The 25,000-nt window shown below is 44.3% G+C and overlaps 1 protein-coding gene across 1 annotated transcript in view; it reads right to left on the bottom strand.

The window, feature by feature from the left end:
* LOC133564050 (elastin-like) overlaps positions 1 to 25,000 on the bottom strand; it is a 121,224-nt gene that overhangs the window by 16,839 nt on the left and 79,385 nt on the right. The window contains exons 6-7 of the mRNA XM_061918131.1: positions 1,227 to 1,292; positions 1,077 to 1,148 (exon numbers count right to left, since the gene is read on the bottom strand). Of these exons, the coding sequence (XP_061774115.1) occupies positions 1,077 to 1,148; positions 1,227 to 1,292 (138 nt within the window). The remainder of the gene's footprint in view (positions 1 to 1,076; positions 1,149 to 1,226; positions 1,293 to 25,000) is intronic.

Below are 25,000 nucleotides of genomic sequence, written 5' to 3'. Positions count from 1 at the left end.
TCACCAAACTTTGTGTTACATTGAGTTCAGCTCGCCCGGCCAGAGGACACAAGCTGTCTTAGATCCTACCAAGCAAAAGGCTTTTAAAACTCCACTGTGTAGGATGGGGAGCGACATGAGGGTGTCGGTTTCTTCGATGTATTGTAATCCACAGGAAGATTTTATCGGCATGGCGTAGTGGGTAGAGCGGCCGTGCCAGAAACCTGAGGGTTGCAGGTTCGCTTCCCACCTATTGACATCCAAATTGCTGCTGTATTGTCCTTGGGCAGGGCACTTCACCCTTTGCCCCCGGTGCCGCTCACACTGGTGAATGAATGATGAATGAATGAATGGTGGTGGTCACACTTCCGTCAGTTTACCCCAGGTGTGAATGAATGATGGGTTCTCACTTCTCTGTGAGCACTTTGAGTATCTAACAATAGAAAAGCGCGATATAAATCTAATCCATTATTATTATTATTATTATTATCTTGACCCGAGATCAACAAAGCGGAGAGGAAGCAGGACCTGATTCCCCTCCAGGCACCTTTTCTTTGAACTGTTTACGACCTTTTCTTTGAACTGTTTTGCTACCAAAGGCGATGGCTGTTTACGACCTCCCCTCCCTTAGAAGCAGCTGTTGCCATGTAATCAGGGAAAGTCCAAATAAAAGAGGAGCCGTACAATCTTTCTTCAGAGCGTGGGACGACACTGTATAAGGGTATATACGCCTTTCTACTCAATTGAGCTAAATTGAATTCTGTCCGTTTAATTCCTTGCTTCTTGTCTTGTTTAATAGATGTCATCAGTGTTTGAACCTGACACATTCCCTTTCTTCTTTCCTTCATGGATCTAAACTTAACCGCTGCCGGTATTTTTTTCTATATTTTTATTGTAATATTTTCAGAATGTGTTTGTTCTATTTTTGGCCAAAGTAAGACATAGAAAACCATCTGAAGTTGTGTTTATTTTTTAATTTTATTGCCATGATTTTAATAGTCCGGCCCACGTGAGCACAGATTTTCCTCCATGCGGCCCCAGAGCTAAAATGAGTTTGACACCCCTGATTCAAACCCAGCCATTGCCCCCAACGATACCTCGTTTTCCAGCCTTCTGTCCAGCACCTGGGAAGATCCCACCTGGGCCTGCACCGTATCCTCCATAACCGCCTGCTTGGAAAGAGAGCACTAAAGTTAATATCTGTGTTTGAGTTCAAATAAATCAGACACTAATTATTATGTACTCACCGCCACCTAGGGCTCCGGTCCCATAACCACCCGCTCCAAGACCGCCAGCTCCAAGATTGCCATAACCTGGGAAAGAAAGAAGTTGAAGTAAGTTGCAAAAAAACGACAATTAGATGTAGAATCATGACACTCTGAGCATCAAGTTCTGAGCGTGCAGCTTTAGTTCGTCTATTGAAATGTTACCCTAAAATAAGAATGGTTTCATCGCCATAGGGGGCGGCATAGCTCGGTTGGTAGAGCGGCCGTGCCAGCAACTTGAGGGTTGCAGGTTCGATCCCCGCTTCCGCTATCCTAGTCACTGCTGCTGTGTCCTTGGGCAAGACACTTTACCCACCTGCTCCAAGTGCCACCCATACTGTAGATATTGGGTTTCACTATGTAAAGTGCTTTGAGTCGCTAGAGAAAAGCGCTATATAAATATAATTCACTTCACCTCCATAACAACTTTGAGTCACCTATGTTGTTGATGAGTGTAATTGTGGGGTTTGTTAGCATTAAGCATCATTGCTAACCTTACCAATATCAGCTGTGTACAGTGTTTTATAGTTTATACTAACTTTCACAGGCTAACAGCATGTTTTATATGACGAATATGAGGATTTTAGATGCAGTGGTAAGTTATTCTTTAGTTATTTAACTGTCATCATTATTAATAACATTGATGATAAAAATAATAATAATAATCATCTGTGTTGGCCCTGCGATGAGGAGGCGACTTGTCCAGGTACACTGCCAGTTTCTAAGCCACTCCTTCTTTGTCTCATTTTGTCCACCAAATGTTTTGTGCTGTGTGTGAATGCACAGAGGTGAGCTTTGTTGATGTTATTGATTTGCTGGAGATGGGGGTTGGGTAGCGGTGGGTGTATATATTTTCAAGTATTTTACATATATATATATATATATATATATATATATATATATATATATATATATATATATATATATATATATATATATATATATATATATACTGTGTGTGTATATATATATATATGTATGTGTGTGTATATATATATGTATGTGTGTGTGTGTATATATATACATATATATATATGTATGTGTGTGTGTATATATATATATATATATATATATATATATATATATATATGTGTGTGTGTGTGTGGGAAAAAATTGCAAGACTACTTCCTCTCTACAGAACTGTTTCATGAGGAGTTCCCTCAATTAAATCATCCATCCATCCATCCATTTTCTACCGCTTATTCCCATATATATATATATATATATATATATATATATATATATATATATATATATATATATATATATATATATATATATATACATAGATATACCGTTCATGAATGAGTGTATCCGTTTGGCCACCGTGTTCAATGGAGAAGTCTGATCCACAAAGTTTGCAGGCCGCATACCCCTCCCCCTTTGAGCTGTCTTGGATGAACTGAAATAATTTTTTTCCAATCATTTCGGAACTTGCAAGTGTACTTCTTTTTATCTCATTGTCGCTATGTCTCTTCTTCATTCTTCTGCTTCGTCTCTGTTATGTTTTTGGACATTACTACTTGCCGTGGTTTTGAAGCAATGCATGATGGGAATCCGGATGTTGCATGTCAGTATATTAACGTGCCGGCTGGAATAAACACACGCTGAGAAATAGCTCTAACTTTATGGGTTATAGCTAAATCTATTGATAACGGAGACATATATAATAGTCTCCTTTTCAGGTTGTAGAGGACGCTAAAGGCAGTGCCTTAAAGGCACGCCCCCAATATTGTTTTCCGGGTGGAAATCGGGAGAAATTTCGGAAAATGGTTGCCCCGGGGTGTTTTCGGGAGGGGCACTGAAATTCGGGATTCTCCTGGAAAAATCGACAGGGTTGGCAAGTATGGTTCTAGGACTTAATAGTCTTATTTAGCTTTTAAACATGAATATCTTTGTTGTTTTCAGTACCTTTAACTTAAGGTTAGCGTCAGCAAACTAGAATAAGGAAAGTTCCAAAATCTGTCTATTTTATTCTATTGTTTAGCCGTGCTTAAATTCAATTCCAAACAGTCAGACAGATGAAGGACCGAGTTGGATTGATAGTACTTTATTTATTCCTTCAGGAGAGTTCCCGCAGGAAAATCAAAAATGATATGTTGCATTTTCAACATTTCCTGGCAACATTCGACTGAAATTGATGCTGGATCTCATTTTATTTTGAGGAAGAGCAACATGTGTGCAGACGTGGGAACGACACGGAAGGAGTATCCATCACTGGCAAGCGGCGTTTTGGGAGAACACCGTTTTAGGAAACATGCTCGTATCTTCAAAATAGCTGCGCAGGAACAAGACCGTTTTTGGAAGGGGAACAAAAACTCCGGAGTGTGCATGGGAAGCGAGTGGAACAAGGAGGGATGAGACCCGGGAGTTCATCCAGGAATGGTCGGAGAGTGCAGGTAACGATATCGATGATGACGATGAGGAATGTGTCGGGAGAGCAAAAGTGCACACTGGACCTCGCCAAGGGTGGGACAAACACGCCAAGCATGCGAGGCGAGAGCCTCTACGCTGAGCTAAGAGTTCCTCAGTAATCTGAATTTTGGACGAGGACATGAAATGTTAGCATTCTGACAACTAAAACAAGGGCTCAGGTTGTTTTGGTCCGACATGGTCACCTGCAAGCTGGAGCCTACCCCAGTTTACCACTGGTGAAAAGGTGGGGTGCGCCCTCGACCGGTCACCAGTCAATCACAAAAAGGGGTAGAAAAACAAGCCTTCACATTCACAATCCCAACTATGGACTGTTTAGATCAGGGGTCTCAAACTCAATTTACCTGGGGGTCACTGAATGCAGAAACTGAGTGAGGCTGGGCTGGAAGAAAAGTTTTCTTAAAAAAATCTAACATGCACTTTTTAATGAATTCACCTTCCTTGAATGCCTTTCCCGCCCTAGCAACAAACTTATCGACTCTCGCGATTTTTCTAGGAAACACCCGGATATCAGTTCCCCTCCTGTCAATCTCATTCTACCGGTTTTCACACGGAACAACAATAGTAAGGGCGTGTCGTGATGGCAATTCTGTTAGCGTTTTCTACGAACTGCAGTTTTGTCCGCTTTTCCGCCATACACGCATTGTTTCTGCACACCCAAGGAGGCGACTGCAAGACATACTTATGCAAAAGCCATACAGGTCACACTGAGGGTGGCCGTATAAACAACTTTATCACTGTTACAAATATGCGCCACACTGTGAATCCACACCAAACAAGATTGACAAACACATTTTGGGAGAACATCCAAAACAACAGAACAAATACCCAGAATCCAATGCAGCCCTAACTCTTCCGTGCTACAATAGGGGGCATGGTGTATATTCCAGTCCGGAAGAGTTAGGGCTGCATGGGATTCTGGGTATTTGTTCTGTTGTGTTTATGTTGTGTTACAGTACAGATGTTCTACCGAAATGTGTTTTTCATTCTTGTTTGGTGTGGGTTCACAGTGTGGCGCATATTTTTTTTAACAGTGATAAAGTTGTTTATACAGCCACCCTCAGTGGGACCTGTGTGGCTGTTGATCAAGTATGTCTTGCAGTCGCTTAATGTGTCTTTTAATACTGACTACAACATGTGGCTGAGCTAACACCTGTTTGTACAGGTTGAAGAGGACGCTTAAGGCAGTGCCTCCAGGGTGCCCTTGTAATATTGTTGTTGAGGTGAAATTTGAGAGACTGATTATCCTTGGAGGGGCACTGACAATGGGAGCCTCCTGAAAAAATCGAGGGTATAAAAGTATGACGCTGTAAAGCGCCACTCATATAAAACTTGCGGGCCGCAACAACATAAAATTTTCACAGTAAGGTGCGAGCCGCAAAATAACGTCTTGCGGGCCGAAATTGGCCCTTGGGCCGCGTGTTTGAGACCCCTGGTTTAGAATGTGTTCACTTCCCATATGATGCCGGGAGTATCGATATTGAAACTATCCGATATGATATCAGCACAAAATCATAGCACAAACTTTTTTATAAATCGTAGTGTAGATTGTTTGATACAACAAAATCATACATATAATCACGTTTCATCAAACATATATTAACGTTGTTGCCCTATGGCGGGGGTCTCAGACACACCGTTGTTTTGCGGCCCTCACCTTAATATGAAAGTTTAATGTTAGTGCGGCCCGCGACTTTTATATGAATGCCACTTGACAGCGTTGTGTTATTTGGCTCCAAAATGGCTCTTTCAACATTCTGGGTTACCTACCTCTGCATTAGTGGAAAAGCGGCAAGTGAGTGGAAGCGACAGAGACGAGGGTTTTCTTACGTCCCTGGCTGCAGTTACACCACGACACTTGTCCGTCAGTAATAACAGTCCCCGATAACCTGGACCCATACAAACCGTTATTTGTGTTTTTTTATTGTTTAATTTGCATTACCTCAAACGATGAACATTAAATATAGTTCTAAATGACTTCGGATAACACTTTTTTTGCGCTCGCAATCCCAGTACTTTTCCCGGCGATTATCTATTATGTAGGGAGGAAAAGGGGAACCACGCACAATGCGCAAATATCATTATCCTCCGTGCGTCGGTGAGATACAAATATATTCCACAACCCCAAACATGTCTTTTTCAAAGCCTGCAGTGAAGAGAAACGATTGTGATGAGCAAAGACAATTCCGGGAAAAGTGGGAGATGCAATATATTTCTTTGTTGAGCACAGGGGCACCCGGACCTGTCTTATTTGCACAAAGAAAGTTGCGGTGCACAAGGGATATAATTTGAAACGTCATTATACGATTAGACATGCTGAGGAGTATGCAAACATTTTTTTTAAATATATATTTTCTCGCGGCCCAGCCTCACCCAGACTTTGCATCCAGTGGCCCCCAGGTACAGTAAATTGAGTTTGAGACCCCTTCTCGAAAGAGAACTGGGTAACACATGGCACACTGACAAAGCTTAACCTATTGTAACTATAACAATCTACAAGGTTAATAGAGTTAGCTTCTCTTTCTTCCCCTACGTTTATCTGCTTTCTTTTGTATTTCAAGTTATTACATATATGTATTGTTGCATTTGAAACAATTATATTGCTGATAATAGAGGTAATTATTGTTATTATTCAATATCAATAGTGCTATTTCTATTGGTATTTGTATTGCTTCATTTGTAGTGTAATAATATTTCATTAATTTTTTTCCCAAGATGGCGCTGCTGTAGTGGCTGCTGTAGGCAGGAGCTCTGTGCTCTTGTGTCATCCTTTTGTGTTTCCCTCTTGTTTTCATGTGTTATTATATTTTTTTGCCTTTTGGTCTGGGACCCTTTGGGACTGTGTGACAGGAGGTGTCACTTTCGTGACCTCTGTGGTGCTTTTTTTGTGGACTTCTGGATCTGCCTCCCGGGAGCCTTTTGGCCATGGAGACCAGCTGCTGGGTGTCTGCCACACCGGAGTCGGTTTGGAGGGACTGGGGGAGATGCGGATGAGGGGGACAGAGCTGCGGAGCTAGCACTAAACGCTGGGACGGAGAGGCTTCGCGGTGTCTTGGCTGGGTGAGCAGGTGTCGAACACCTCAGTCACCTTGGACGTATCCTCGCTCATCCATGCGGACTGGACACTGGCCGAGAGTGGAGTCGGCTGTCTTGGTTGCTTTGTTGGGTCTGCTCCTGTCTCTGCCCATGCTCCCTCCACCCCAGCGGACGATGACGTGGAACACTGCAGAGGTCACCACAGTGGATATGTTTCTTTTACTTTTTATTCATAGCTGTATGTAGAAGTGTCTGGTTGTATCTGCTGCTTTAATGTCTTTAATTTCCTATGTGTTCTTTGATGTTTGATGTTTCCCTCTTACACACATGTAAGAGGGATGTGTACTATGGCTATGAGTTGTTGTTTTTTTCCCTTGGCCTCAGTCTGCACCCCCCCCCCCTCCCGTATACCTGTATCTCAGGTATACAAGGGGCGCTGGAAGCCGGCAGACCCGTCAGCGATCCTGTTCTGTCTCCCTGTAATGTTTGTCTGATCTTGAATGGGATTGTGCTGAAAATTGTAATTTTCCTGAAGGAACTCTCCTGACGGAATAAATAAAGTACTATCTAATCAAATCTAATCTAATGTTCATTGTCATTTCTGTATTATTATTTATTTCACTAACTACTTCTTTGATATCACTTTGGTTTTCCACCATTTGTAGTGTAATAATATTTCATTAATTTTTTTCCCAAGATGGCGCTGCTGTAGTGGCTGCTGTAGGCAGGAGCTCTGTGCTCTTGTATCATCCTTTTGTGTTTCCCTCTTGTTTTCATGTGTTATCATATTTTTTTGCCTTTTGGTCCGGGACCCTTTGGGACTGTGTGACAGGAGGTGTCACTTTCGTGACCTCTGTGGTGCTTTTTTTGTGGACTTCTGGATCTGCCTCCCGGGAGCCTTTTGGCCATGGAGACCAGCTGCTGGGTGTCTGCCACACCGGAGTCGGTTTGGAGGGACTGGAGGAGATGCGGATGAGGGGACAGGACTGTGGAGCTAGCACTGAGCGCTGGGACGGAGAGGCTTCGCGGTGTCTTGACTGTGTGAGCAGGTGTCGGACACCTCAGTCTCCTTGGACATATCATCGCTCATCCATGCGGACTGGACACTGGCCAAGAGTGGAGTCGGCTGTCTTGGTTGCTTTGTTGGGTCTGCTTCTGTCTCTGGCCATGCTCCGTCCACCCCAGCGGACGATGGCGTGGAACACTGCAGAGGCCACCACAGTGGATATGTTTATTTTACTTTTTATTCATAGCTGTATGTAGAAGTGTCTGCTTGTATCTGCTGCTTTAATGTCTTTAATGTCCTCTGTGCTCTTTGATGTTTGATGTTTCCCTCTTACACACATGTAAGAGGGATGTGTACTATGGCTATGAGTTGTTGTTTTTTTCCCTTGGCCTCAGTCTGCACCCCCTCTCCAGGGCCCAGGCTAACACCGATTTTTTATTTTATTTTAATCTTCTATCCCCCCCCCCCCCTTGTATACCCGTATCTCATCTGTTTTTTGTAAGGGGCGCTGGAAGCCGGCAGACCCGTCAGCGATCCTGTTCTGTCTCCCTGTAATGTTTGTCTGATCTTGAATGGGATTGTGCTGAAAATTGTGATTTTCCTGAAGGAACTCTCCTGACGGAATAAATAAAGTACTATCTAATCAAATCTAATCTAATGTTCATTGTCATTTCTGTATTATTATTTATTTCACTAACTACTTCTTTGATATCACTTTGGTTTTCCACCAGAGCATTGTTGAAATGGAATTCAAATGCAATTTTCCTTTACGGATAAGTTAATGTCACAAGACAATGATGCAGATGTGAGAGTGGTCCTGCCGGCAACTTCAGGGTTCCAGGTTCGATTCCAGCTTCCTAGCCACTCCTGGTGGTTCGTGGTTAGCGCCTTGCATGGCAGCTGCCGCCATCAGTGTGTGAATGTCATGTATCATGTAAAGTGCTTTGGTATCATTCTAGGTATAGTGACGCACTATATCAATCAATCAATCAATCAATCAATGTTTATTTATATAGCCCCAAATCACAAATGTCTCAAAGGACTGCACAAATCATTACGACTACAACATCCTCGGAAGAACCCACAAAAGGGCAAGGAAAACTCACACCCAGTGGGCAGGGAGAATTCACATCCAGTGGGACGTCAGTGACAATGCTGACTATGAGAAACCTTGGAGAGGACCTCAGATGTGGGCAACCCCCCCCCTCTAGGGGACCGAAAGCAATGGATGTCGAGCGGGTCTAACATGATACTGTGAAAGTTCAATCCATTGTGGCTCCAACACAGCCGCGAGAGTTCAGTTCAAGCGGATCCAAGACAGCAGCGAGAGTCCCGTCCACAGGAAACCATCTCAAGCGGAGGCGTATCAGCAGCGCAGAGATGTCCCCAACCGATACAGGCGATACACACCACCACTATGTTCTAAGGCAGGGGTCGGCAACCTTTTTGGCTGAGAGAGCCATAAAAGTCAAATATTTTAAAATGTATTTCCCTGAGAGGCATATAATGTTTTTAACACGAAATACAACTGTCAGGTTCAAACACTGATGACATCTATTAAACAGACAAGAAGCAAGGAATTAAACAGAGACTGGATTCAATTTAGCTCAATGAGGAGAAACATGTGGCCCTGTACCCTTGTACAGTGTCGTCCCACGCTCTGACAAGAGAGTTCTACGTCTCCTCTTTTATTTGGACTTTCACTGATTACAACAAAAAAAATGTGTGCATTTCTTATTCTTTTTAATAACATTGTTATTCTGAAGCTAATCAATAATAAATAAAATACTTTTGACCATTAATGCGACTTCTTGAACAGGTGCGATAGAAACGGATGGATGGATTCAAATGCATGAGAATGTTTTATATTTTGAACATTAAAACTGTGATTACCAGCGGATTTATTAATTACTTATCGTGTTAAGCAACATCAGCTAAGAGTTATCTGAGAGCCAGATGCGGTCATCAAAAGAGTCACATCTGGCTCGAGAGCCACAGGTTCCCTACCCCTGATCTAAGGTACCTATTGCACAGCGGCGCTTTGGTGTTTACAGCTTCATCTTTATCGTTAGTTTTTCGTTCGTGTCAATTTTCCCTGCATGTGCCTTTGCTCAGTTTACCAGTAATGTCACGACGTCCAGAGGTAAAAAAAAAAAGTACCGGTATTTTTCAGAAGCAGTATAGTACCGTTTTTAATGTATTAGTACGCGGGTACTTACGTGTTGGTTTTGAAAATGAAAAATATCACAATTTTTTTCAATGTGTGGCCCTTCTGAAGGCCTTGTTGTGCAAAAGCCACCCGGACTAAAATTCCTTGGACTTACCCGTTCAAGTACCTAGGAGTCTTGTTCACGAGTGGGGGAAGAGTGGATCGTGAGATCGACAGGCGGATCGGTGCGGCGTCTTCAGTAATGCGGACGTTGTACCGATCCGTTGTGGTGAAGAAGGAGCTGAGCCAGAAGGCAAAGCTCTCAATTTACCGGTCGATCTACGTTCCCATCCTCACCTATGGTCATGAGCTTTGGGTCATGACCGAAAGGACAAGATCACGGGTACAAGCGGCCGAAATGAGTTTCCTCCGCCTTAGAGATAGGGTGAGAAGCTCTGTCATCCGGGAGGAACTCAAAGTAAAGCCGCTGCTCCTTCACATCGAGAGGAGCCAGATGAGGTGGTTCGGGCATCTGGTCAGGATGCCACCCGAACGCCTCCCTAGGGAGGTGTTTAGGGCACGTCCAACTGGTAGGAGGCCACGGGGAAGACCCAGGACACGTTGGGAAGACTATGTCTCCCGGCTGGCCTGGGAACGCCTCGGGATCCCCCGGAAAGAGCTAGACGAAGTGGCTGGGGAGAGGGAAGTCTGGGTTTCCCTGCTTAGGTTGTTGCCCCCGCGACCCGATCTCGGATAAGCGGAAGATGATGGATGGTACTTTAATAGTGCCGGTATACTGTACAAGCCTATCAGAACAATGGTAGCTATGTAAAACACTTACTCTATGGCAAGTATCAAATAGTTTTCAATAAAAATTGCAAATCTCTCACAAATGATTGTAAATCTGAATGCTCAGAATACCTGACGTCTGCAAAACAATGGAATCAATTTCGGGCGATACTGATGTGATGGTGCGATTCCCACTAGTAGTCATGAATAATAATAATAGATTTTATTAGTAAAAAAAAAAAAAAAGCATTAGTTGATCAAACAACCTCAAAGTGCCACAGTGTAAAAAATAAAATAATAATAATAATAATAATAAAAATAAATAAAATGTAAAACTAGAAACAGCCCGATAGCTAGAACCAGCATGAATACTCATAAACAGTTTTTTTTCTTTTTAAAAAGATGGGTTTTTTAAGCCTTTTTTAAAAGCATCCACAGTCTGAGGTGCCCTCAGGTGGTCAGGGAGAGCGTTCCACAGACTGCGAGCAGCGGAGCAGAAAGCCCGGTCTCCTATAGTTCGTAGCTTTGTTCTTGGAGGTTGGAGGAGGTTAGCCGGTTTGGAGCGGAGGTGTCGTGTGGAGGATTTGGGGGTGAGCAGTTTATTTAAGGTAGAGGGGGGCATTTCCATGGAGGCATTGGTGAGTTAGTAGGGAGATTTTGAATTCAATCCAGAGTGGATGCTTTTAAAAAAGGCTTAAAAACCCATCCTAAAAAAAAAAAAAAAACTGTTTAAGGGTATTCATGCTGGTTCTAGCTATTGGGCTGTTTTTATTGGGCTGTTTCTAGTTTTACATTTTATTTATTTTTATTATTATTATTTTATTTTTTACACTGTGGCACTTTGAGGTTGTTTGATTAACTAATGCTTTTTTTTTTTTTTTTTTTTTACTAATAAAATCTATTATTATTATTCATGACTACTTGTGGGAATCGTACCATCACATCAGTATCGCCCGAAATTGATTCCATTGTTTTGCAGACGTCAGGTATTCTGAGCATTCAGATTTACAATCATTTGTGAGAGATTTGCAATTTTTATTGAAAACTATTTGAAAAAAAAAGCATTAGTTGATCAAACAACCTCAAAGTGCCACAGTGTAAAAAATAAAATAATAATAATAAAAATAAATAAAATGTAAAACTAGAAACAGCCCAATAGCTAGAACCAGCATGAATACGCATAAACTGTTTTTTTTCTTTTTAAAAAGATGGGTTTTTTAAGCCTTTTTTAAAAGCATCCACAGTCTGAGGTGCCCTCAGGTGGTCAGGGAGAGCGTTCCACAGACTGCGAGCAGCGGAGCAGAAGGCCCGGTCTCCCACAGTTCGTAGCTTTGTCCTTGGAAGTTGGAGGAGGTTAGCCTGTTTGGAGCGGAGGTGTCGTGTGGAGGATTTGGGGGTGAGCAGTTCTTTGAGGTAGCGGGGGGCATTTCCATGGAGGCACTGGTGAGTTAGTAGGAAGATTTTGAATTCAATCCAGAGTGCACATAAGTGATAATATTCCGGATTCGTTTAGTGAATTCTACAACAATGCACCATTGATAACTTGGAAGTTGTTAACTTTAGGGGTTATAGAGGACACTGTTGATGCATTTGACAGAATTCTAGATTTGATGGTTTGACTGATCCGGTTTACATTTGGGAGATTTGAACAAAAGCTCTCTACAAGACCATATTTACACCACCTTGTCAGCAGAAACAGCTATGTTTTTCTTGGACGTGTCCGACGACAGGACCTCAACGCATACAAACATAATATGCAGATTCATTTGGAAGTCCACACCGGTTGTGTTTGTTGTTATAGAACCCGACACGGTCAAATCTGTACGATGGCTCTGATATCAAATGATCACTTCTCGCTGGTTCTTTCCTGCGGTATTTGATTTCTGACAAGTTGAGGGATTTCTGTGTATCTACACGAGACCACCTGTAACCCCGCTGTCTTTGGACCGCGGACAAAACAACTCGACAGAAAAGGTCAATGATCCGAGGCGAGACACGGAAAGGGACAGAAACTCGATACTACACCAGAGAGAGGACAGGGCGCCAGAGAAATGGGAAGGTGAGCAATAAAGGACTGCGATGCATCAGAGTTTCCGCCCGTTAAAAGACTTCATGAAATCAGAATATCAATGCGGTTTTAGCTGTTTTACTCCTAAAGGTAACTAGATGTACTTTTACCATTGTTTTGTTGCACCCTACGTTTATACCCTAAGTATTGTGTTGATTACACACCAGCTGTTTGATTGTAACATTTACTGTATCTTAGTTGTGGTTTTCCATCCATCCATCTGTTTTCTACCGCTTGTCCCGGGGGGTTGCTGAAGCCTATCTCAGCTGCATTCCGGCGGAAGGCTGTGTACACCCTGGACAAGTTGCCAGCTCATCACAGGGCCAACACAGATAGACGGACAACATTCACACTCACATTCACACACTAGGGACCAATTTAGTGTTGCCAATCAACTGATCCCCAGGTGCATGTCTTTGGAAGTGGGAGGAAGCCGGAGCACCCACGCAGTCACGGGGAGGACATGCAGACTCCACACAGAAAGATCCCAAGCTCAGGATCGAACCCAGGACCTTCGTATTGTGAGGCAGACACAACCGACCCCTCTTTCTATTCGGAATTATAACAACAGGACATCTGCTGATTGGAGTAAGTGTTGCTCTGGTTTGTCGACAAATTGGAAGTTGCTGGCAGTCTTCAAAGTACCCCCAAAGCTGCCACAAATGATTGGAGGATGCGGGAAGAACTGTGGATTACATCGGACTGTCTACCCCGCAATCATAGACAATTTAGAGTGAAAAGCAAACTTTATTTTCACCCGCGGACAAATCATTCTAACTTGGATTGTTTCCCTGGCTTTGAGACTCTCCCGAAGGACAGTGCAGCGAAGACACAACAAACTCCCTTCTTGTCTCTCATGGACACACACCTGTTGTTGTTGACTTTGGACTAGCGAATGCACAATACATCGAGGCCGCGGAACAGAGACACACTACGGGCTTACACACACACATCCACAAAAATATACGCCACACATACACACCCCATCCCCCCAACCCAACGCCCTCGACGCAAATCCCATAGGGGTGATGAATGGATGGTCAGCGCCTCCCATCATGACCCCGAACCCCCTTCCCTCTGTTGCTAGATATCTCGAGATGCATGTTATAATATGTATATGTGCTTTGCTATGGAGTTTTTTTCCCACTCCAGACTGGGCCCCCTTAGGAGCCCGGTCTAGATTGTATTTTTTTACTCATTCTTCCCGAGCATTTACCTTTTTCCCATCTTTTACGGGGCGCCTTATGGCGAGCCATCAGCGTTCTTGTTCTGTAACCCTGTACACCGTTTGTTTGTCTAACCTTGAACAGGTTTGTGCTAAAAACAAAGTATCGTTGTACTTGTGCAAAGACAATAAAGACCTATCCTATCCTATCCTATCCTTCCACCGTGCTGCCCTTTAGTTGTGGTTCTCATTACCCTATTTGGATATGCTAATAGTAGCCCATCTATGGCAAATTCAATGTAAATTAGCATCAAATTTGCATATTTTGGAAGAGTGAAGCCTTACTTTACATTGGAGCATTTTCTACCAAGCATTCTTGCTTTTTTGGTGTTGAAAACTTCAACATTATTTAGAGAGAGCTTGGCTGAGTCCGCCCTGAGTGCTGCTGTACGTGAGCAGGTGTTTAGTTTGCAAACGGACGTGACGTTGAAATATGTCACCATTTCACTTTACATAAATCAATACCCGGTAGTACCGATGGAATTAGATTGGTGCCTATAAAAGTACAGAATTCGGGACCCACGTAACAGGGGCCAAATGTAGGTGGGTAAAACCTCCCCTGACGACAACTCCAAGAGAAGTTCTGGCTGCTGGTCAGCACACTCGACCCTCAATATGGACAACCAGGGTTCGGCCCCCGTGAGTGAGTGAGGTCTTCTTTCGTACGAGACAGCTAGGCGATGTCGCTCAGCCGCTGCAGCCTGATCACTGTACCAGGGCTCAGATTATCGAGGTCCAAGTCATTGGGTGGGGGACAAGTGGGGCAGTCGTGGATGATGTGTCGGGCGGTCTGTTCCTCGGCTCCGCATAGGTAGGCTGCTGATGGGCGTGGACCCCAGCAATGCATGTTGACGTTGAATTGGCCAACACCCGTGCGCATCTGGTCTAGTGTTGACCAGTCAGTACCCGTGGTAGGCTTGTATTTGGGTTGCTGGCTGCTGGTCGGCACAATCGACTCTCAATACGAACAACCAGAGTTCGGCCCCCGTGAGTGAGTGAGGTCTTCTTTCGTATGAGACAGCTAGGTGATGTCGCTCAGCCGCGGCAGCCTGTTCACTGTACCAGGGTTTAGATTATCGAGGTTCAAGTCATTCGGTGGGGGACAAGTGGGGCAGTCGTGAATGATGTGTCGGGCAGTCTGTTCCTCGGGTCCGCATGGGCAGGCTGCTGATGGGCGCAGACCCCAGCATGTTTACGTTGAATCGGACAACACCCGTGCTTATCCTTTTTAGTTTTGCCCAGTCAGCACCCGTGGTAGGCTTGTATTTGGGTTGCTGGCTGCTGGTTGGCACACTCGACTCTCAATACGCACAACCAGGGTTCAACCCCCGTGAGTGAGTGAGGTCTTCTTTTATATGAGACAGCTAGGCGATGTCGCTAAGACGCTGTAGCCTGCTCACTAAATCAGGGCTCAGATTATCGAGGTCCAAGTCTTTTGGTGGGGCACTCGTGGATAATGTGGTGGGCGGTCTGTTACTCGGCTCCGCATGGGCAGGCTGAATTGGCAAACACTTGTGCGTATCCTGTTTAGTGTTGACAAGCCAGCAACCGTGGTAGGCTTGTATTTGGGTTGCTGGCCGCTGGTTGGCACACTCGACTCTCAATACGAACAACCAGGGTTCGACCCCCATGAGGGAGTGAGGTTTTCTTCTTTCGTCATTGGGTGGGGGAGAAGTGGGGCAGTCGTGGACGATGTGGTGGGCGGTCTGTTCCTCGGCTCCATATGAGCAGCCTGCTGATGGGCACAGACTCCAGCAATGCGTGTTGGCGTTGAATCGGCCAACACCCATGCGTATACAGTTTAGTGTTGACCAGTATTCACCTGATGGTAGTCTTGAATTTGGGTTGACTGGGTCTACTTAACGTACATCCGACTCACCCGCCTAAATCTCACTCCCATCAGGGTCACGACACCATTGTAACTCAGTTGGGCACCCATGCCTTTTTTAACCGCAGTCCGCAGGGGTACTCCAACCCTGGTCAAGTACCCGTGAGAGTCAACTGTGCTGACCACTGGACTAAAAGCCAGAGCTGGCAGTTGTCGAAGTTTTTCGGGAGTGAAGTTTGTACCCATCCCTACAAATGAGCGAATGAATTAATCAGTCAATGTAAACAAGGAAGTGAAGATGCGGGACAATGCAGGGAGACATTTGATTGGTTTGACATTTGTGACTGTTGAGATTGCCCAAAATGTCGCTGATAGCAGGGATTTGATAAAGTCGAGGGATTGGTTGACTATGCGTGTATTGATCATTGCGAAATCCTGAGGGACCGTACAGCCCGAAAAGTACTTTCTTCCCCCCCATTGTTGTACTGATGCTGTCCAGACAATGCAGCTCACACACTCAGTCATCGGCCGTGTCCTCAGTCTAAGTGATGGATACGAGCCAGTTTGAACAACTATATCTGGTTTCAATCTCACACCTCAAACGCCTTGCTCATTCTCCATTGGGGCGAGGTCTGACAATCCTCTTCAAGAACCGTAGGGATACATAAGCCATTAATCAAAACACTATCTTTGCGCTTCTCTCTCCTTCACTCGGCCTATTCTACTTAAGTGAGTGAGTGAGTGAGAGAGTGGATCATGGTTTCACAGTTTCTCTTCCCACCGTGTTCCCCACTCCATCCGGGCCTTGTTCGGGCTTTCATTCAAAAACCAACGACGGCTGTCTCTGAGTTATTTTACACTGGTTTCTCTCTTTTTTTATTTATTTGATGTTTTTCTCTGTTAGCAAGCAAGAGATTGTTTGAACTCGCGCCCCTTTCCATCCGTCATCTTGCACAGAAAGCGGTGCAAAAGTTAAAAGAACGACACGTGTCGAGTTGTGCGTGCGTGTGAGCCACACCAACCATGACATCACCGCGCCAAAAAGGTGCAGAGACGTGCTTTGGCGAAGCACGAGGCTGCAAATCTTCTCAGTAACTTCATCTTCTAAGATCTGGCAAATTCCCTAAAGAGTCGGCATTTTGCTTTGACTGACAGGTTGCGTTGGGTTCTTTCAAGCTGTGGTCCCAAAAAACATTTTCACTCTGAAAAATAAGTCCATCATTACGTGCTTCGCAGTCATGACACGATTTTTATCAGTATCAAATTATCTCAACGTTTCTCTTCCAAGTCGGTGGATGCGTTGCATTTTTGCGAGTTGATGCAAGGCGAGCTGGATGGAAGCAGAGTGATGTAGTGATTCTACGTTAGGCGGGACAAGTGGACACACTGAAGCTTGACTCGCTTTCCTTCTCCCTTTTCCTGTGACTTCCAGGTTGACCGTGCTGTCAGTTATGGGCACGGAACTGGAAGGTGCAAAGCTGCGCACATGCCGGACTAATTATGTGTTCACAAACCATGTGCATATTGTCTCTCCTTTACTTGATGGTGTGAGCCAGTCTACTTTGGCAACAAGCCAGAATCGGGACCGGGGGTGGACCGCTCGCCTGTGCATCGGTTGGGGACATCTCTGACCCGTCTCCACTCGGGATAGTCTCCTGTTGGCCCCTCGATGGACAGGACTCTCACTATTATGTTAGATCCACTATGGACTGGACTTTCACAATATTATGCTAGACCAACTCGACGTCCATTGCATCCGTTCTCCCCTCTAGGGGGGTGGTCACCCACATATGCAGTCCACTCCAAGGTTTCTCATTGTCATTCTCATTGACATCCCACTGGGTTGTGAGTTTTTCCTTGCCCGAGGATATCGTTGTGGCTTGTGCGGCCCTTTGAGACACTTGTGATTTAGGGCTATATCAGGGGTGCCCATTACGTGGATCGCGAGCTACCAGTCGACCGCGGGGGGGGTGTCAGTCGATCTCCAGCCAGGCTTTTTAAAAAAAATAGACCTAAAAATTAGTGATCATCAATCTTCACCAAGACGTCACTTAAATGACATTCACGGTACCGGAGGGTCTTGTGAGATGACGCTGGCTGCTGCAAGATCATTATTATGAAAATATGACCGAGAGGAAGGCGAGAAACACTTTTTATTTCAACAGACTCTCGCGCCGCACCTTCCGTCAAAACTCTAAAGGCCGACTGCACATTTCCTATCTTCACAATGAAAGCCCTGCTTCATGCTGCCTGCGCTAACTAAATACAGAGTCTCGGAAAACTGGCGTGCACAAGCGATCCCTCACATCACTTGTGCACGCCAGCTTTCCGAGACTCTTATTTTGTTAGCGCAGGCAGCATGAAGCAGGGCTTTTATTGTGAAGATAGGAAATGTGCAGTCGGCCTTTAGAGTTTTGACGGAAGGGACGGCGCGAAAGTCTGTTGAAATAAAAAGTGTTTCTCGCCTTCCTCTCTGTCATTTTTTTCATAATAATGAACTGGCAGCAGCCAGCGTCATCTCACAAGACCCTCGGGTGCCGTGAATGTCAATCAAGCAAGCTACGGAATTTGCCGCCAATGTTTTTCTTGTAAAGTGTATGGAAGCTGGATGAATTAGATGCCAAAAACCGACCACTTTCATGTGGTATTGTACGGAAAGGACAACTTTTTTTCTCCTCCATTTGAAAATGTGGGCGTTATCATCATTACTGTCTGATTCCAATCAATGCAAGTCATCAGAATCAGGTAATACACCAACTTATATACTTGTCTTCGTGAAAGAAAGACATCTATATGTGTTACACATGCTTGTATTATCATTAAACACATTTAACTTGTTTACAAAAATGTCTCTTTCATGAATAAATAAATATAAATGATGTATATAAATGAGGTAGATCCCCTCGAGTTGGTCAATTGAAAAGTAGCTCGCCTGCAGAAAAAGTGTGGGCACCCCTGGGCTATATACGTAAATAAACATTGATTGATTGATTGAAGCCTCGGATTGCTTTTTTTTGCTTTTATTTTTCAATGCAGCCATGACACTATCAATAAAAGTTTTCAAAAATCCCTTAGTCTCCCGGTTTGTCACGTGATGCAGAGTGAGGTACAAATGGCTATGGAGTTACCCAATTCTCTTTAAAGTTCCCTGGTATTAATTACACTAGACTGTTAAGTGGCCATGTTGGGGTAGTTCTTGGTTACTTATTACCTTAGGCAACTGAAAAAGCACAAAGGCAAAGATGCATTTTTAATTCAGCTCATAGGTTTTAGGGATGGCGACCATTCGATGGAAGAGCCGGATTCAATGGCGGACGGGGGGTTTCCACATTAGGACTTTCCGAGACTTACGAGATGTACCATGTCCAGAGCCAATGGAACACATCCAAGCAGGAGCTGGTCCTGGAGCACCTGAAGCTGGAGATGTGTGTGTTCTGCCTAAAGGAGAACAACAGATGTGGAGCCTGGTGGTCAGGAGCTGGAGGAGACTGAGGGCCCAAAATGAAGCTCCTGCAGGTCAATGGCAACTGGGGACTTGTTGGTCTTGGGGACTTTATTGCAGGGCAGGTACTGGTCTTTCCTCTATCTGGACTTGAGTTGTTTTGCTGGGGGTTTGTGGCTAACCTCAACCCTAACCCGCAACTTTTTTCTTAATGCTTTAAATCCTGTGCTTCAAAGAAGGCTGTGGCTAATTTAAGGATTTCTGTGTTCACAAGGTTAACATGCCGCCAATACATTTAGCCTTGTCACTCCGGCTTATTAGTGATTCCCAAAGCCCAAAAAAAGTCTGCGGGCTATAGAGCGTTTTCCGTTCGGGCTCCAGTACTCTGGAATGCCCTCCCGGTAACAGTTCGAGATGCCACCTCAGTAGAAGCATTTAAGTCTCACCTTAAAACTCATTTGTATACTCTAGCCTTTAAATAGACTCCCTTTTTAGACCAGTTGATCTGCCGTTTCTTTTCTTTTTCTTCTATGTCCCACTCTCCCTTGTGGAGGGGGTCCGGTCCGATCCGGTGGCCATGTACTGCTTGCCTGTGTATCGGCCGGGGACATCTCTGCGATGCTGATCCACCTCCGCTTGGGATGGTTTCCTGCTGGCTCTGCTGTGAACGGGACTCTCGCTGCTGTGTTGGATCCGCTTTGGACTGGACTCTCGCGACTGTGTTGGATCCATTGTGGATTGAACTTTCACAGTATCATGTTAGACCCGCTCGACATCCATTGCTTTCCTCCTCTCCAAGGTTTTCATAGTCATCATTGTCACCGACGTCCACTGGTTCATTATTGTCACCGATGTCCCACTGGGTGTGAGTTTTCCTTGCCCTTATGTGGGCCTACCGAGGATGTCGTGGTGGTTTGTGCAGCCCTTTGAGACACTAGTGATTTAGGGCTATATAAGTAAACATTGATTGATTGATTGATTGATTGATTGATTGATTAAGACCAATGAAATTGACGAACAGGTCACGTTGGAAATTTAGCAGGTGCGGCTTTTAGTTGTGCTCTCTTGTCCGGATTGATTGATTGATTGATACTTTTATTAGTAGATTGCACAGTACAGTACATATTCCGTACAATTGACCACTAAATAATAACACCCCAATAAGTTTTTCAACTTGTTTAAGTCGGGGTCCACGTTAATCAATTCATGGTACAAATATATACTATCAACATAATACAGTCATCACACAAGTTAATCATCATAGTATGTACATTGAATTATTTACATTATTTACAATCCGGGGGGTGGGATGAGGAGCTTTGGTTGATATCAGAACTTCAGTCATCAACAGAGAAATGTGGACATTGAAACAGTGTAGGTCTTATTTAGTAGGATATGTACAGCCAGCAGAGAACATAGTGAGTTCAGATAGCATAAGAACAAGTATATACATTAGAAGTACTTTTGAGTTGTTTATAATCCGGGGAGATGGGATGTGAATGGAGGAGGGTATAAGTAAAGTGTTGAAGTTGCCTGGAGGTGTTGTTTTAGAGCGCTTTTGAAGGAATATAGAGATGCACTTACTTTTATACCTGTTGGGAGTGCATTCCACATTGATGTGGCATAGAAAGAGAATGAGTTAAGACCTTTGTTAGATCGAAATCTGGGTTTAACGTGGTTTGTGGAGCTCCCCCTGGTGTTGTGGTTGTGGCGGTCATTTACGTTAAGGAAATAGTTTGACATGTACTTCGGTATCAAGGAGGTGTAGCGGATTTTATAGACTAGGCTCAGGGGGGGCGGTTAGGAAGAAGGGGGCGTTAGGGGGGCGGCAGTCCGAAGTCGAAGTCAGAAGTTCGAACGTTTGTTTCACGATTTGTACACAACACGTGCAGCAGGACGAGTCAGTGGACGACGCATCAGGGTCCGGTTACCACACGCCAACATCATATTTAGTAGAACGGGGCTTCAGTGCAGTCGCCTTGCTTCTTTCCAAGCAAAGAAACCGACTGAAAATTACTGACCGCGGGGATCTACGACTTCTTCTTAGTGAGTTCCAGCCTGATGTTGAGAAGCTTATGTCCCTGCACCAAGCACATCCATCCCATTAATATTAAGTGTGAGACAATGAAGGTTACTGGTGGAATGCTTATTTACCGTTCTATGTTGCTGAAACAGTTAAAACTGCTAAAAAATAAATTGGTTTACTAAATTGGGTTTTATTTGGGGGGGGGGGGGGGGGGGGCTAGGAATTCATTGGGGAGCCAAGGGGGCGCCAGCCTGCAAAAGTTTGGGAACCATTGTTTTAGACGGCTTCACGGTGGCAGAGGGGTTAGTGCGTCTGCCTCACAATACGAAGGTCCTGCAGTCCTGGGTTCAAATCCAGGCTCGGGATCTTTCTGTGTGGAGTTTGCATGTTCTCCCCGTGAATGCGTGGGTTCCCTCCGGGTACTCCGGCTTCCTCCCACCTCCAAAGACATGCACCTGGGGATAGGTTGATTGGCAACACTAAATTGGCCCTAGTGTGTGAATGTGAGTGTGAATGTTGTCTGTCTATCTGTGTTGGCCCTGCGATGAGGTGGCGACTTGTCCAGGGTGTACCCTGCCTTCCGCCCGATTGTAGCTGAGATAGGCGCCAGCGCCCCCCGCGACCCCGAAAGGGAATAAGCGGTAGAAAATGGATGGATGGATGGATGTTTTAGACGGAGATCACGGTAATGGTTTGTTGGTGCGCATGGAAACTATTTCCTCGAGCTTGGAGATTTGTTCCGGAGAGCAGTATGAGTGGAAAGTGATATCTCGTCTTGCATGTATGAAAACATTGACAATTAAGAATCTTTGATTTGATTTGATTCTGCTATCAACCTTAGGGACGGCGTGGCGCAGTGGAAGAGTGGCCTTGCGCAACCCGAGGGTCCCTGGTTCAATCCCCACCTAGTACCAACCTCGTCACGTCCGTTGTGTCCTGAGCAAGACACTTCACCCTTGCTCCTGATGGGTGCTGGTCGGCGCCTTGCATGGCAGCTCCCTCCATCAGTGTGTGAATGTGTGTGTGAATGGGTAAATGTGGAAGTAGTGTCAAAGCGCTTTGAGTACTTTGAAGGTAGAAAAGCGCTATACAAGTACAACCCATTTATCATTTATTTATAGTTGAATCATTGTTGGACATTGAATAACCCTAGGACCTACATGTACAGAGGGGGGATGTTTAAAGACGGACGTCAGACACGTTCCACGTTGTGCCACCTCGGGCCGGCTGAAGCCACTATTGGCTTTGATGTGACTCGCCAGAAATTGAACACCGGTGTGCGAAGCCAGGCTGTGGCGTCGACCAGTTGACTCTGGCACCTCACAGTTGGCAACAGATGGAGGAGGCCCATCTCACACTTTGAAAACCACTGCAAATAAATGATAAATGGGTTGTACTTGTATAGCGCTTTTCTACCTTCAAGGTACTCAAAGCGCTTTGACACTACTTCCAAATTTACCCATTCACACACTGATGGAGGGAGCTGCCATGCAAGGCGCCAACCAGCACCCATCAGGAGCAAGGGTGAAGTGTCTTGCTCAGGACACAACGGACGTGACGAGGTTGGTACTAGGTGGGATTTGAACCAGTGACCCTCGGGTTGCGCACGGCCACTCTCCCACTGCGCCACGCCGTCCCTAAAGCTCTCCATTTACTGGTCGAGCTACGTTCCCAATAACACTTTTGTTTTCAAATGGACACGACAGGCAAGAGTAGAGAGAGTTGCGAGTTGTTCTTGAGTGATTCGGAGGGTTAAGTCCCCTTGCTGAAAGAAAACCACAACAAGCACGAATCAGCTTTTTAAAAAAACAAAAAAAACTTTTTATGTCACGGTATCAGCTTGACATTTTTCTCTGGAGAGTTGCGGTCCGATTGCTCAAAGGCATTGCGACCAGCCGCAAAAGGCAGAGTGCCAAAATGGTCATCTGGACACATGATTTTCCCACATGTTCACATCAGTTGTAACAACCGACAACTTTGAACCTAAGGTGGTTCACTGTCCTCCATCTCACATAAACCACCAGCCCAGCAGAGAAACCACAAGCTCTTGGACAAGCGGTCCGTTTGACCTTTCTTTTAACTTCTGCGGTTTAGGGTTGAGAGGAGATAGAGCGCAGTATTGCTAGCTTCAGGTTAAAGAATAGTGATACTTTGGACTGGTCATCTATGAATCACATAATGCTGGCTGTCCAGAGTCGGGACCCGGGTTGAACCGCTCCCCTTTGCCTCGGTTGGGGACATCTCTGCGGTGCTGACCCGTCTCTGCTCAGGATGTTCTCCAGCTGGCCCCATTATAGACTGGACTCTCACTATTATGTTAGATCCACCATGGACTGGATTTTCACAATATTATGTTAGACCTATTCAACGTCCATTGCATCCGGTCTCCCCTAGAAGGAGACCGGATGCAATGTCCTTATGTGGCATACTTGCCAACCCTCCCGGATTTTCCGGGAGACTCCCGAAATTCAGCTCTTCTCCTGAAAACCTCCCGGAAGAAATTTTCTACCGAAAATCTCCCGAAATTCAGCCCAATCACGTTACTACAACTACGGATTTTAATGAAAAACTGCACACACAAGGAGACGAAGCAGAAGAACGAGGAAGTTACAGCCATGGCGACGCCATCTGTGATAGAGTGATTCCATGTTGTCTGTTGCCATCTCCTGGTGAATGTTGGCTAAAGCGTTATGGGGTTTGTTTTTTGATTGGCCAAGGTTTTACGTGGTGTTGGGCACCTGATGGCAAGTGAAGCCCACAGTAAAGAGACATAACTCCATCACCTCGCCTGGTTATTGACTCCAACCCAATATATTACACCGTCGACCAGCAAAATGAAGAAATAAATGGCAGAACAAAGGTTACTCAAATAGTGAAAGGTAAGTGTTGTTGTTGTTGTTTTTTTAGTAACCAGCAAGCACAGTACAGTTAGAACAACCGTGATTTATTACTGTGTATTTGATAGGTGCCGTCTGAAATTCAACTATTTCTTTTATTTATATATATATATATATAATAAAATAAATATATATAGCTAGAATTCACTGAAAGTTAAGTATTTCATACATACATACATATATATATATATATATATATATATATATATATATATATATATATACATATACACACATATATATATACATATATATACATACATATATATACACATATACATATAAATATATATAAATATACACACACATATATATACATATATATATATATACATATATATATATATACATATATATATATATATATATATATATATATATATATATATATATATATATATATGAAATACTCGAGTTGGTGAATTGTAGATGTAAATATATTCCTCCCCTCTTAACCACACCCCCCAACCATGCCTCCATGATGTGACGATTGATAAACAGTCACCAAGTGGGACTTCCGTTTCCAAGTTACCAGAAACTTCCTGTGTCATGGTGACAAATTCATTGTTTACAGGTACCATCATTGTTGAACGGAGAGTACAACTTTTCATGCGCTTAGTTTTTAACTCTTGCCTCACAAATAAAATATCTCCACATTTACGAGTCTTTGACGTTAGTTGTCAGAATAATTGTATCGAAGTTATCACAAAACTTTGTGATTCAATGAGTTCCCGGCGAGAAGACAAAAGCTGTCTTTGATCCGACCAAGAAGAAGGCTTGTAAAACTCCACTGTGTAGGATGGGAAGCAACATGAAGGTGTTCGGTTTCTTTCTTCTATTGTAATCCACAGAAATAG

The sequence above is a fragment of the Nerophis ophidion genome, linkage group LG13 (genome assembly GCF_033978795.1).
Source record: "Nerophis ophidion isolate RoL-2023_Sa linkage group LG13, RoL_Noph_v1.0, whole genome shotgun sequence".
Taxonomy (NCBI): Eukaryota; Metazoa; Chordata; class Actinopteri; order Syngnathiformes; family Syngnathidae; genus Nerophis; species Nerophis ophidion.
This window is presented reverse-complemented; position numbering and strand designations above follow the sequence as displayed.